The following is a 14,376-nucleotide window of genomic DNA, read 5'->3' as shown; positions in this document are numbered from 1 at the left end:
CCTCATGGGAAATTTTGAGAGAATTGGATGTTAGTGATATGGGATAGGCCAGGTGTTTTGCAGAATGAAGAGCACACTGGATATGGAGCATATCTGACAGATTTGGGGATTGTACACGGACTCGCCATCTTGAATGGCCTCCAAAGATTTCCAGGGTCGAGTGGGTTCACTTGTTTTCCTCATAGACATGGGGCCAGAACAGTGGATTATGTTTTGGCTCAACCCAGTTTCATACCCTCTATTCAGAACTTTACAATTGGGCCCAAGCCTATTGGGGTAGCAGTAGATCATGCTCTCCTCACGTTTACCGTCTCATTCTAGTACAACACAGCTCGATTGGCACAGACACCTATGCATACCCGATACACTTTTACTTCAGATACTGATTCTGTCTACATAGATGGTATTTACAGAAGCTTATGCACTAAGGATCCGGTTAGACCTTTAAGGGAGCTCACTTATATATTGACAGAGACACTACAGGATGCAGCAACAAAGGCATACCCACACACTGAGCTTGGGCAGTGACGACGTTCTAGGAGCACACCCCAAAATAGCTGATATGATGAGCATTGAGTGTAGAGAGACTAGAGCCCGACTTCAGAGGGAGGAGCAAATCTCTGGCATGTATAATATGCTCTGCTACCAGGCCGTCATGATCATATGCTCTCCTAGTCTTCATCCTATCAATGGATTTCTTTACCATCTTGGCGGTTAAGAAAGCACACGTATGTGGGCATGGCTCAGGTGGATCTGGAAGAGGTGGTTGCCTCGGGATTGTGTAGAGAGATGATGCATACTGACCCCATACCTCCGTAGAGGTGATGACCAGTGGGGGGGAGTGCTCATGGAAGTGTCTCCATGCATTGCTTGAATCCTGGCTCAAAAACAACTGATATAAATCGTGCTCTAGCTGAGCTAGAAGCACCCTCTTCTTCTGTCGTACCAAGATTGAGGTCATCACCGAACAATACCCAGTTTGCTTGTGTTTGTCTCTTCTTTAGGAATTCCTTCCTAGCTTCCAGTGTAGGGAAACGTATAATGAGTGCTCTTTCCTTGGGCCTTCCTTTCTCATCACTTCCCTTCTTGCAAACTCTCCAAGCACCTGTCTGTGTGGGTTCAGAAATACCCGTGCGCTTCAAGAGCTCTTGCACTTCTTCTTCTACTTTTCTAGTGTCTTTGGACCTGTAACACACACATGAAGGGCTCTAGTCTTTCTCTTTTTCTCCTCCTCAATTTTCTTATTGATGATAGTTGATAGTTGATGTCGGTGTCGCTTCAGGCATCTTATCTTTCCTTTCTTTGCGTCCTCGATCCACTTTTCAGCTTTATCAACCTTCTCTTGTGTTTTGAATAGGTGCTCCGTCCATGAAGAGGTTGTTTGTGCCTTGTGCTCTTCCTCTTCTCGTAGAGTTTTCACCTGCTCCTTGATCATTGAGGGTTGATTTTGTGCCTCCTTTGCAGGGGTATTTTTGCAAGCTGCAAGGTCTCCTTTAAGTGCTTCGATCAATGCATCCTTTTCATTCATGCGTTCTTCCATTTTTAATCTCCAAGATTCAAACATAGCAAGTGCATCCTCTAAACTTTTCTGCATCGTACATTCCATTACATTCACTTCTGCCCTCACAATCGTCTGCATTTCGGCCTTCAATGATGTCTACATCTTGTCACGCTTACTAAGCATTTCTCTGTCCAATTCTTCCCTCATATCTGCATACATAGCTTTTTTGTAAGTTTCCGCATTTGCATACATCTCTTTTTGAATGTCACCCCTCAAGAGGCTCAGCTCCGCCTTAATCATCACCTGCACCTTCTCATCTTTGACTATAGAAATTTTCTCTGCTCTCACAGAACCTAGCGATAACGTGCTCTCTCGAAACCTCCGCCTAAATGTCACTTTCGATTTAGGCGGGTTTTATAAATGTTGTCATCCCCTACATCGGCTGGTTGGTCCATCCTCAAACACACTTATTGTACCGAGTCACTGCCCATTGCTGAACAGAGTGAGAGAGGCGCAACCTGGCAAAACATAGCAATAGCGCGAACCCTAATGGCTATACTGCTGCGCGAGGGGAGGGGCTTGGGTGGGGTGGGGGGAGAGAGAGAGAGAGAGAGAGAGAGAGAGAGAGAGAGAGAGAGAGAGAGAGAGAGAAAATGAATGTTATATTAACGTCTTTAAGAGGCCAAGTGACTTATGAGACCAAAAGTTACAATTGGTGAATCTGATAGTGTTTGAGTACAAAAAGTACAAAAAACTGAAAACCTGAAAAGAAAGAAAGAGAGAGAGAGAGAGAGAGAGAGAGAGAGAGAGAGAGAGAGAGAGAGAGAGAGAGAGAGAGAGAGAGCTGCACGCAACAATGTCTTGTACACGGGGCATTCATAGATACCACCTTCAGGAGCTTTCATGAATTGCACAGGCTTAAGCCAAACAATAGGAAGCTCACTAGAGAGAGAGAGAGAGAGAGAGAGAGAGAGAGAGAGAGAGAGAGAGAGAGATGATGAAATGAAATGAAATGTTATATTAGCGTCTTCAAAAGGCCAAAATGACCTATGAGACCAGAGCGTTACAATGTGGTGGACCCTATACAAAGTCAGAGTAACAAAATGATAAAATATAAATACTATGAAAACTAAGTAGCTAGCCTGGATAGCTAAATCACAAGTCACAAGAGATCCAGCATTGATAGCTGGCGGATCTCATCAATCTCCTCCATGGTCAGCAGTCTGACCGGGCGTCGTGCATGTCAAGCCAAAGTGATCCGAATCCTCTGATGTAGCCTTCGTCGATGCTATGTAGTCCTCCGTAGTCGTGGGCATCTGGATCTTCCCAACTCAATCGCTCGGTCGATCAATGTGCCTCTAGTGAGAGGCGACAAGATCTGCTGTGGTAGTAGCTCCTCCGGGTGTCCAGTGTCTGCTCTAAAGAAGTCTGTGATGTGTCTCTGAGACTGCCTGGCCTCTCCTCTCATTAGGCTCTCTCTGTGTCTGTGCAGCTCGAGCAGAAACAAACCCAGGCATCTCTGATCCTCGTACCTCATGACTTTGGAGAGTGATCCAAAGCCCTCTCTGAACAAGTAGTGGAAGCAGCCTCGTATCTCGTAGTAGACGGGGCAGTGGCATGTGTAGTGTAACTCTGTCTCAGGCTCCATGTCACACAGGGGGCATGTCTTGGCCTCTGTTGATACTCCATTGTATCTCCCAGTCTCAATCTGCAGCTGGTGTGAAAATGTGCGTATCTGGCCAATAGCACACCGTATCCCATGATACAAGTGGGTGTCCATGTATTTGGGCCTCGTCACAAAACCGTCCGCCGTAAGCTCGAGAAGTTGCTCTCTGTAGACAGCCATCTTCGTGCCCAGCTCCTGTGCTGGCTGTATCCACGTCCTCCTGGTGTCTAGCTGGGTCAGGTCCTAGCGGATGAGCCTGGTGATCTCGGACTGTGTAAGAGTCAAGGAGGGTGCATCCAGTGAGTATTGGAAGGGGGGCAATCTGTCTATACTGAACCCATGCACCTGGAACCATGATATCATCTCCCCATACCAACATGCTGAATCTCCTTGTGGTGCAGGATCAAGCAGGCAGCAACATACTCCAGATAGCAGAGAATGTTGGACTTGTGGTGAAAGAGGTCACACGTCACGTGACTTTTGGTGAGCGCCTCAACCACTAGTGGGGGAGGCAACTAGCTCTGCTCGGATAATAGCACGTGGTACTGAGTACATAAAGTACAAAAAACTAAAAACCAGAAAAGAGAGAGAGAGAGAGAGAGAGAGAGAGAGAGAGAGAGAGAGAGAGAGAGAGAGAGAGAGAGAGAGAGAGAGAGAGAAATGAAATGAAATGTTATATTAAATGTCTTCAAAAGGCCAGAATGACCTATGAGACCAAACTGACACAAAAGTGGTGAATCTGTTACAATGTCTGGGTACCTTAGTACTAAAGTACTAAGTGTGAAAAGTGTGAAAGAGTGAAAATAAATGTGAAAAACTAAATACAAAGTAGTAAATAGACTTCTTAGGAGCATTCTAGGTGTCTGGCTAGAATGCTTCTAATCCTTTGTTGTAGTCTCCTCCGATGGAGTGTGCTTCTGCATCTTGGTTGTGGTCGTCTTGATTTCCTAAGCTCAGTCGCTCTGTCAATTAGGGTGCCTTTGGTATGAATATTGGTACTCCTTCATGTTGGCTGTTGGCCTCTTGTTTCTCCGTCCACTCCTGCTTCTCTCGATCCGAAGAAATCTGTGATCTGCCTCTAAGGCTGTAGTGCTCTTTGTCTTCTCATTAGATTATCCCTGTGCCGATGTAGTTCCATTAGGTACAAGCCTAAGCATCTTTGATCTTGGTATTGCATGATTCTATCTAGAGGTCCAAAGCCTTCTTTAAAAAGGCAATGAAAACGCCCCCGTATCTCATAGTATACTGTGCAATGGCATATATAGTGTAATTCTGTCTCCGGCTCCATCCCGCACAACTTGCAAATTCTGCTCTCAGGTGGGATTCCCCTAAATCTGCCAAATTCAATTTCCAACTGGTGTGAGGATGTGCGAATCTGACCAATAGCACATCTCAAACCATGAGACAGGTGGGTATCCATGTAACTCGGGCGAATCACAAATCCATCTTCAGATAGTTGTAGGAAGTTTTCTTTGTATTTGGCCATCTTCGTGCCTAGTTCTTGTGTAGGGTCTACCCATGTCCTCTTAGTATCCAACTGTATAAGATCCTGTCGAATGATTTTATTAATCTCTGTTCGTGTAATTGCCAGTGATGGAGCCTCAAGAGAGTATTGGAAGGGGGGTAATCTTTCCATACTGAACCCATGTCTCTGAAACCACGAGGACAATTGCGCATACCAGCATGATGTATCCCCTTTCATTGCTAATTGTCGAGAGGATTCAAGGGCCAGTTTAGTATATCGGCAATTATTTGTATCCTAGAAACCATGTAGAAAGGACACTAATCTGGTAAGAGCTTCAATTTCTAACGGAGGGGCCGCTAGTTCCGCTCAGTTTATCGCGTGTGGTACGGAGGCCTTGGCTCTAATCATTCGGGAAATCATAGATACCAGAGGTCTCTCCATTGACTTCCAATTATCCTGATCCACAGGTGGTCCCCAAATCTGGACCCCATAAAGCATAGCCGAAGCCACCACAGTATCAAAAAGCCAAAGTTTTGTTCGTGGTTCTTGAAACTGCACTTGTGAACACATCCTCTCCAACCCTCCCAAGGCCGCAGAGGCTCTGGATAATCTAGCATCGGCTGCTTTCTTAAGAGTAAACTTCGGTCCTGCAAATACCACCCCAAGGTATGTGTATGCATCTGTGTACTCTACTGTATCCTGGCCATATGTAAATGTAGGTGCCGATCTCCTAACCCACTGCAGTGTGGTGTTAAACACCATAACTTTGGTTTTACCCAAGTTTACCGACAGTCCACTGTCCTCCGCGAATTTATGTAATGCATTTAGTTGCCTCTGCATTCCATCTGGTGATTCTGCTATCAGTACAATATCATCTGCATACAACAACAAAGGGATCCATGACCTTGCAAGTTGAGCCCCTTTGTCACCCTCTCTATCGATGTAATCTGATACCTCATCTATGTACATACCAAATAAAGTAGGGGACAGTGGGCATCCCTGCTTTACTCCAACGGTGGAATGAACAATGTCGGAATCCCCTTCTGGAGTACGTACATACCCCATTACTGACCCGTATAAAGCCATGATCCCCCATATAATCTCTTTGGGGACTCCTAACTCTTGCATCCTGCGCATCAATCTGGCCCTTGGTACTGTATCAAAAGCTTTCTGAAAATCCACAAAGCAACAATACATCCTTCTCCCGTTTGCTCTTCCTTCCTCAATATTGGCTCTTAGCGTAAGAATATGATCTAAAGTGGAATAACCCCTTCTGAATCCAGCTTGTCCTGTTGCTCTTATGCCCTCATTCTCCGCCCATCTACTCAATTTTTGTTCAAGAATGGATGTGTACAATCGGGTCAAAGTGTGACCTACCATAATGGTACGGTAGTTCCCGGGTATCATAGGATCCCCTGACTTGAAAATAGGTACGATAGTAGATAATTTCCAAGATTAGGTAATCCTTCACACATGACCCGATTACACAGACGAGCAAGGACTTCTGAAAGTAGATCCCTGGCATGGATCAGATGTTCAGCTACTAAACCATCATGATCATATGCTCTTCTTGTCTTCATCTTATCAATGGCTTTTTCCACCATTTCCGTAGTAAAGAAAGTACTAGTAGTAGGGCATGGCTCTAGCGGATCTGGTAATGGAGGCTGTCCAGATACCATATATAATGATGTTACATATTGACCCCAGATCTCAGGAGAAGTAATCGTCGGAGGCGGTGAGTGCTCTCGAAATAAGCGCCATGCTTCATGTGAGTCCTGACTCAAGAAGAGCTGATATAAATCCTTCTCCAGTTTGGCTAAAAATGCCCTTTTCTTGTGATGTACTATACGCCGAAGAGCAATCCGAGACTTCTTATATGTGATGATCCCAAGTGTAAGCTCTTTCTGGACCTGGGTTCTCGTCTCTCTGCATTCCTCGTCATACCAGCTGTTTTGAGGCATGTTCCCAGCTCCTCTCTTCTGAGCAGGTTGAGTATGTGGGTTTTGTGCTGCTCCATGTAGTATCTCTGTTAACTGAGAAGTAATCTCCTCTACAGTATATACTGGCTCGGCTGCCCACATCCTATTATAGATCTTTTTCCACATAGACTGAGTCAGTTTCTGGCGTGAAAGTATATCTTGTGTGTGTCTTCTTCCTTTGTACTTGAGAGGCATTGTATTGGAAGGAGATTGATAAGGTCAAGAGAGCATGATCCACTGCAATCCCAACCGGTTTGGGTCACACCTTAAAGTCCTTGATACTAGAAATAAAGCTTGGTGAAGTCATGACATAGTCCACTGTACTGGCCCCATGCCTATGTGGGAAGCATGTGAATCCCCCAGACAACGGGAAATTCTCTAGACCATGAAGTATGGCCAAACCATGTATGGTTGCCATCTCCATGAGATGTCTCCCATATTCAGTGTGTTCTTTATCCTGTGAGTTTCTAGTAAGCCCCCTCCGTGATAAATCCACTTCTTTGAGCATTTCTTCAGAAGTATCATAGATACTGCTTGAGAGTTGGCCGTTCTGGCATTAAAGTCTCCTAAGAGAACGATGTCTCCATCTCTAGAGAACTCCCATATGTCATTATTCAATATGGAGAAAGGGGATTGTCCTTTAGGTGAGGAGTAGACTGAGGTACTTGGAGGGAAGTAGCATATAGCGATATATAGAAATCTACCTGTCTCGGCTCTCATTCTCACCCGCATATACCTTGCTTGCTCATCTTTCCAGATAATATGTAGTAGTGGCTTCAGCTCCTCTTTAAATAAGATTGCTACTCCTCCTGAACCCCGGCTACCCTGTAGAGATCTCTTGTCTGGTCGACTAGCTGTTTCCCATAAATAACCCTTCACATGTGGCATACGCTGTCCCGGTATCTGGTGTGTCTATGAGTAGAAAACTATGTCTTTGTCCCTAAAGCTGTCTTCAAAGGCACCTACATCTAGCCTATATGATCCATTACAATTCCACGCCGCTATCTGTAGCGTCGCCCCATAGGTCTCGCACCATCATGCTGAGCTCTTTTCCAGAACCACTACTTTCCCTCCTCTATAAAAGGCGATTTTTCCCTTTTCTCTTGCTGCCCTGATCTCTGGCATCAACACTTGTGCCAATGTAAGATCATCTCCCAAGAAGATACCGGTTTTCTTAAGAGTTGGCCTCTTCTTTAGGAATTCTTTCCTTATTTCTATATTCGGGAAGCGGAGAATAAGTGCCCTATCCTTTACGTTTCCCTTCTCATCGATTCCTTTCTTGCCCACTCTCCATGCACTTGTGTGAGTAGGCTCTGTGATGCCCATGCGTTGTAGCAGTTCCTTCACTTCTTCATCTACATTCTCTTTGTCTTTGAGTCCTGTTACCCGCACATGTAGAGCCCGATTCTTCCTTTTTTGCTCTTCCTCAATTGTCATATTAATAATGGTAGAAGTAGGTGTGGTCTCGAGCATCTGGGCCTTCCCTTTCTTCGCATCCTCAATCCATTTCTCTGCTTCATCAACCTTTTCTTGTGTCTTAAAAAGAAGTTCCGCCCATGAGGATGCCGTTTTCGATTTCTGTTCATCTTCTTCCCGTAGAGCTTTCATTTGATCCTTCATGTCCTCAAGCTCCTTGGGCACCGAAGGTTGGTCGTCTCCCTTCTCCTTAGTTGCAGATTTGCAGGCCGCAAGTTCTCCTTTTAGCTCCTCGATTATTGCATCTTTTTCCCTCATGTGCTTTTCCATATTTGTTCTCCATGCTTCGAAACTTGCTACTGCCTCATCAAGTTTCTTTTGCATAACGCATTCTGTTACATTTACTTCGGCCTTGATTAGGTTTCGTAGTTCTATTTTCAAGATCTGAACCTCCTCATTTTGTATCCCCCGGGTCTCTCCCCTTAGTTCTCTCATCATGTCTCCATACATGGAGTTCCTGTAGCTCTCCGCGCTCGCGTGCATTTCCTTCTTGATGTCATCTCTCATGTAGTTTAGCTCTGATTTGAGCATCATCTGGACCTTCTCCATCATTAGTTCATCATGTACCTTGGATGTTTTCCCCACTCGTAATGATCCTGGTGATAGTACTGTATCTCTGTTTCTCCGCTTAAATGTGGCTGTTGATTTTTTTGGGGTGGTGTAGCTATCTACACCCGGCCCTTCCCCTTTGGTAAGCGGATCCATCGAACCCGCCCCGCAAATGTGGGGTAGGGTACTAAGGTAAGGGACTGAGAATAAGGCAAACTTTAAAAGTTTATTTTAAAGCTTATAAGCCTTTAAACTTTAAAAGTTTATTTCAAGGCTTAGAAAACCTTTAAACTTTAACGTAGAAAATGGAAGACCTTCTACGCGTAGGTAAAGGAGGGGTGCCGAGGACCTTCTACGCGTAGGGAGTCACGGACTACACGCGCCCAGTGTCTGCGAGTACCGCGTCTCCTGCGTGAGCCCGTTGCCTCACTGCCTCACTGAGAGAGAGAGAGAGAGAGAGAGAGAGAGAGAGAGAGAGAGAGAGAGTCCTCGCGATGGGGCTGCAGCAGCTCCTCGCCATGGGGCTGCCTGCGTGGACGTCCTGCTGTACTGCTCCCTCCCCAAACCGCGCGCGCTGCCTGCTGTGACTCTACACCAGTGTGCGCTGAAAATCCATCCCGAGTGTTGAGAAACTCCCGAGAGAGAGAGAGAGAGAGAGAGAGAGAGAGAGAGAGGAAGAAGAAGAAGAGAGTTTTAACGTTGTAGAAAACTCCCAAGAGAGACAGATCACACAAGCTTTTGAGTTAACAGCTTTTGGGACTCTGCTTTTGGCATCCCTTGTACTCTTTCTAAGTGCCCCTAGGGCCATTCTTTCAAGCATTTGGACGCAGAGCTAAAAGATCTGGACCCAACGAGAATTGTACTCTTGCATATCAATAATAAAGAAATACTGAAAGGGGCGCCAATCTTTGGGGCCAACGCGTATAGGCTCGGAACTCCACCGCACCGGGACGAGTTCTCTCTCTTTTATTCAAGTGTTTTGAAGTACAAAGTGTTACCGAGTGTGTAAATTGCAGTTCTCTCCGTGTTTCCGTCCGATCCGTTGCCAAAAGTGATTACACAGTGTCGAAAAACACTCCCCCCTTAACTAACTAAAATGTATGGCCATGAGATATTCAATGACTCCCTCATCACTTCTCCTGAAAAAGGGGAAAAAACTTCTGAAGATTTTGAAAGCGCCATCTTACGTTGTCTGCTCTTGAGGGACCGGTATGCTTAGAAAAGCACACGCATGAAGCTTTGATACCAATGTAGGGTGAAAGCATGTTAACCTGTCATGCTTTTTCATGTCCCGGACAATGCTAACTAGCACAATTTTGACATATGCTAACTAGTACAATAACTTGAGCTACATCTCCAAGATCTATGACATATGATATATCAATAGAAAGCACTTGAAACAAGGAATCCAAATGTACAACCTCCGACAAATTTTGATATTATTTGTAAAAAATTTACCGGACGCCCAACTTTTTGAAGATGTGCTAACTTGAAACTGCTAACTAGCACAAAAAGCGCGACAGGTTAACATGCTTTCACCTTGTAACAAGAGGGCACCACATGCTAACTGAAAAGAAGAGACTGGAACAGACATTTAGCACCTCAAAACAACTGAACTGAAAGAGAGAGATTAGAGACATGGAGTGGCGAAGTTCCACTCCCAGACGGTACTGGCCCCAAACAAGGCACAACCTTGTGGCTCTGCTCTGCTTCTGCCACGGGTAGAATGCCAAAGAGAGCCCAACACACTTATTTGAGGGCCCTTGGTCTCACTTAAAAGCAGAACATAAAAAGCAACCGATTCAAAAGAATCTGGTCCCAAAAGCAAGCCTAAGAGCTGGTCTGTACAATAGGCCACATCGTTTGCTACTTCAGCGAATTGCGGGCTGGCTGCCACATCATCACGCTCCACGCAATTTACTGAGAGTGTGTGTGGGTCCTACTTTGTTTTATGTCTAGGCCCCTCGGCCAAGGTTTTGCAAGTTGGTTGGGTTAGGATTTTTAATTCTAACCCATTTTGTCTTTTAGGCCTCTCGGCCAGCTTTAGCAAGTTGGTAAAACTTCTTTTGCTTCTTCTTCTGCTAGGGTTTAGCTCCCTCGGCTAGGATCTACAGGTTGGCTTGGGTTGGGATCAGGGAGTCCTAACCCCCTTTGTCTTCAGTGGTTGACACATCAGCAGTTTGTGGCAGATCCAATATGGTGGCCAGAGTGCTTCAGACGAGTCTAGTGGCCTTACCCTCTTGATGGGGAAGATGTAGCCCACTGGGCAGATTAAAAATAGAAGGATCTTTTTTGTGAGAAAGAAAACAATTGACTAGTGTGTCTCATGGAAGAAGTTTCTAACATGTTAAAGATGGTATCAGGCCGGTAGCATTAGACATATTGCATACAAAAGAGGGCGGTGTTTGTCTTGACTTCATAGTGCGTGAAAAAGAGAGAGAAAATTTTCGGGCGTACTTTCTCATCACTTTCATTAAAAAACTTATTTATGTCTCCCAAAAAGGGGCCATTTTAATTTCTGATCATACAATCCATCATTTCAAAGCAAAAATAACCGCTAATGTTGTCTCATGGCTAATCTCTGTCAGGGTTTTAGACGTCGGTGTTTTTGCTTGACGGCATGGGAAAATAGGAAACGGGAATATAGGGCAGCAGAGACCAATAGGGCTCAGGGAAAAATAGTCCCATCCAGCAGGAGCCTAAATGGCCACAGATAGAGCCAAAACCCGGGCTACACATGACTAGAAATATCCTGACATGAGAAAAGTATCTCACTCCAGCCGGGCACAGCCACAAAATGGCCCCCACTCCCTATTACTTGTCCCTTGGGAGATACAGGGATGGACTGGACAAATCCAGAGAGATGCCCAACTCTAACAAACTATGATCTACCTTATCTTGTCTCCAATGTTCTTTTGATTTAGTATACACAGTTTTTAGCTCCATCAGCTGTCTTGTGCTCTCGGAGTGAACATCTAAGCAAGTCGCCCGACTATCACCACCATCTGGTGTAATAGAAGAACTGTCCAACAAGACAAGAACTTTCCCAACATGGAAGCATCATTTGCTGGAAATTCTGTGTAATATATTTTTTCCTACAAAGGTGTGTGCCCATTTAGTTTCTGATGTCTGATCTATAAGAAACAAATGTGGGTTCAAAGTGATATGAGTTGGGGCCAGAATGCTCGGTGTTATAAAGAGGAACAGAATTTAAAATCTGGCCAAGATGAAAGTAGTATTGTTTGCTGAAATTGTGTGTTCTGCTTTTACGATAAAATTTCCTGCAAGTCTGAAAGCTTTTGGTTGGTGGTGACCCAGGATTGTGCAGCAGCTATTCTTTTCACATCAGAGAATGCCACAAAAGTGGCTCTAGAGGTATGTGTAGAAAAGATATCGGTCTCAGGGTATGGGTTTGTGCTGTGCATGTGAAGGAAAAATTATTTCTCTTATGCATGGCAGTTGGAGAGTAAAGAGCCATTCATTTCCTTACCTAGAATTGGACTCTCGATTATATTTTTTTGAATGGGTTGCATCGACAACTTGGTGCTCTCATACCAGTGTGCCGCCCCTGACTCCTTGAGAGCAGGGTACCTTTGAAAGGTTTCCAATCTGGTAAGGATTAAGACGTTGCCTTAGTCCTTAGAGGATTGCACCTATCAAAGGTACCCTGCTCCTAAGGGGTCGGGGGCCTTGCACAAGATTCAATATATAAAATTAAAGTTAGAGTTGCATTCTCCATTACTGGTTTCCAATCTTGAAGGTCTAAGACATTGCCTTTGTCCTTGCATGATTGCACCTATCAAAGGTACCCTGCTCTTAAGGGGTTGGGGGCCTCTCACTAGATTTAATTAATAAAATTAAAGTTAGAATTGCATTCTCCATTACTCTTTTAGGAATGATTTCATCATTGATTTTTCTATTGAGTTAGCTACCACTATTTTTTGTCAATCAAGAAATTATTTAGTTATGATTAGTAGCGTTTGTCTTTCAAAAAGGTTTAAGAAAATTGCTTGTTCTCAAGTTTCCTCAACACTCGAGGAGGTGAAGTCCCTCCAGAGAAAGCTCAAAGATTCCATTCTTACCCTATGACTACAGTACGGCCTTTCTGTGAACTTTGCTTAATACATGTACAAGAATTGCGGAACATCCGAGAGGGCTTTTGAAGGAAAGAAGCACAAGGCAAATGAGGTGGAAAGGTAACAGAGGGGCTTAGCACTTTGCACATCATCATATCAATGTGATAGAACGACAAGTGTAGCTTAGGCACATATTAATGATAAAGAGACGGATTGTAAAATCAATTATGCAATCTTCTATTGTTTTGGCTTTGTTCTTTCTATATCACACACAACTATTAGTAAGAGAAATGTGACCAGTCTTATATTCAAGGCAAACGAGGAGGAAAGGAAACAGAGGGGCTTAGCACTTTGCACATCATCATATCAATGTGATAGAACGACGAGTGTAGCTTAGGCACATATTAATGACAAAGAGACGGATTATAAAATCAATTATGCAATCTTCTATTGTTTTGGCTTTGTTCTTTCTATATCACACACAACTATTAGTAAGAGAAATGTGACCACTCTTATATTCAAGGCAAACGAGGAGGAAAGGAAACAGAGGGGCTTAGCACTTTGCACATCATCATATCAATGTGATAGAACGACGAGTGTAGCTTAGGCACATATTAACGATAAAGAGACATATTATAACATCAATTATGTAATCTATTATTGTTTTTCCTTTGTTCTTTCTATATCACACACAACTATTGTTAAGAGAAATGTGACCACTCTTATATTATGACAAGTGCATGCATTATATAGAATAATGCGGTTGACGCATGCTTTTGCATGTGATACATCACACTTCTCTAAAATCTAGCTACCGGGAGTGAGGGGTAGTACGGTTCAAATGCGGGAGAGAGAAGGCTGCTATGGAGTTGTCATAGGGTCAATGCTCAGACCTTTTTTATCCCTGTATAGTGGATAACTGTTCTCTTTAGTAGATGCTATGCTGCCTACTCTATGTAGGGATTTCAAAATATTATCTCTTGTTCCATTATGCAGGCAATACAATGTCTTGGTGGCAATGGCTATATCAATGAATATCCAACAGGGAGACTTCTACGAGATGCAAAACTTTATGAAATCGGTGCTGGGACGTGCGAAATACGGAGGATGCTGATTGGCCGGGAACTCTATAAGAACGGTTAAAGTTGCAGCTTGTATCCAATTTTTTGGTCACAGTAGTAACTTGGCCATTGTAAAGCTTGAGAGAGGTGCGCAAATTAGATGCTCGCACTCATCATCAGGATTGTGTATATTTTGAGCAGAAACATGTATCATGCTTGTAAATAACTTCATGTTGAAAGGGATGATGCCTGTATTTATCAGGCAGCCATTTAAAGATGACATGGTCAAACACCATGTCTTTAATTGTAAACACCAAAAGAATTTTTTTCTGATGATTCATATAAAAATTGTAAAATTCAGAAAATGCTGATTCTTGAGTAGCAAGTCCTGAGCTCAAGCCCCGTCGGATAGATCTTTAGGGTCTCTTGGGACTGTTCCAACGATGCCAAAAACTTCTCATGTGTGGGTGTGGGAGTGTGAATGAATAAGTCGAGGAATCTCGAATAACCTTCCCAAGTGTGGTAGATTGGTTATCTCAATTCCCTCTTAACTAGCAGGTCCTCTGGTGCAATTGTGATATGATTGTATCCAGAGTACCCATC

General features: G+C 44.0%; 1 protein-coding gene across 1 annotated transcript in view; it reads left to right on the top strand.

Moving 5' to 3' along the window:
* IVD (isovaleryl-CoA-dehydrogenase) overlaps positions 1-14,138 on the top strand; it is a 55,704-nt gene extending 41,566 nt beyond the window's left edge. The window contains exons 14-15 of the mRNA XM_086513007.1: positions 11,955-12,011; positions 13,709-14,138. Coding sequence (XP_086369133.1) covers positions 11,955-12,011; positions 13,709-13,855 — 204 coding nt within the window. The 3' untranslated portion in view covers positions 13,856-14,138. The remainder of the gene's footprint in view (positions 1-11,954; positions 12,012-13,708) is intronic.
* The last annotated feature ends 238 nt before the right edge of the window (positions 14,139-14,376 follow it).

This window comes from Adiantum capillus-veneris, chromosome 5 (assembly GCF_014529385.1).
Source record: "Adiantum capillus-veneris isolate H3 chromosome 5, ASM1452938v2, whole genome shotgun sequence".
NCBI classification, from domain to species: domain Eukaryota; kingdom Viridiplantae; phylum Streptophyta; class Polypodiopsida; order Polypodiales; family Pteridaceae; genus Adiantum; species Adiantum capillus-veneris.
This window is presented reverse-complemented; position numbering and strand designations above follow the sequence as displayed.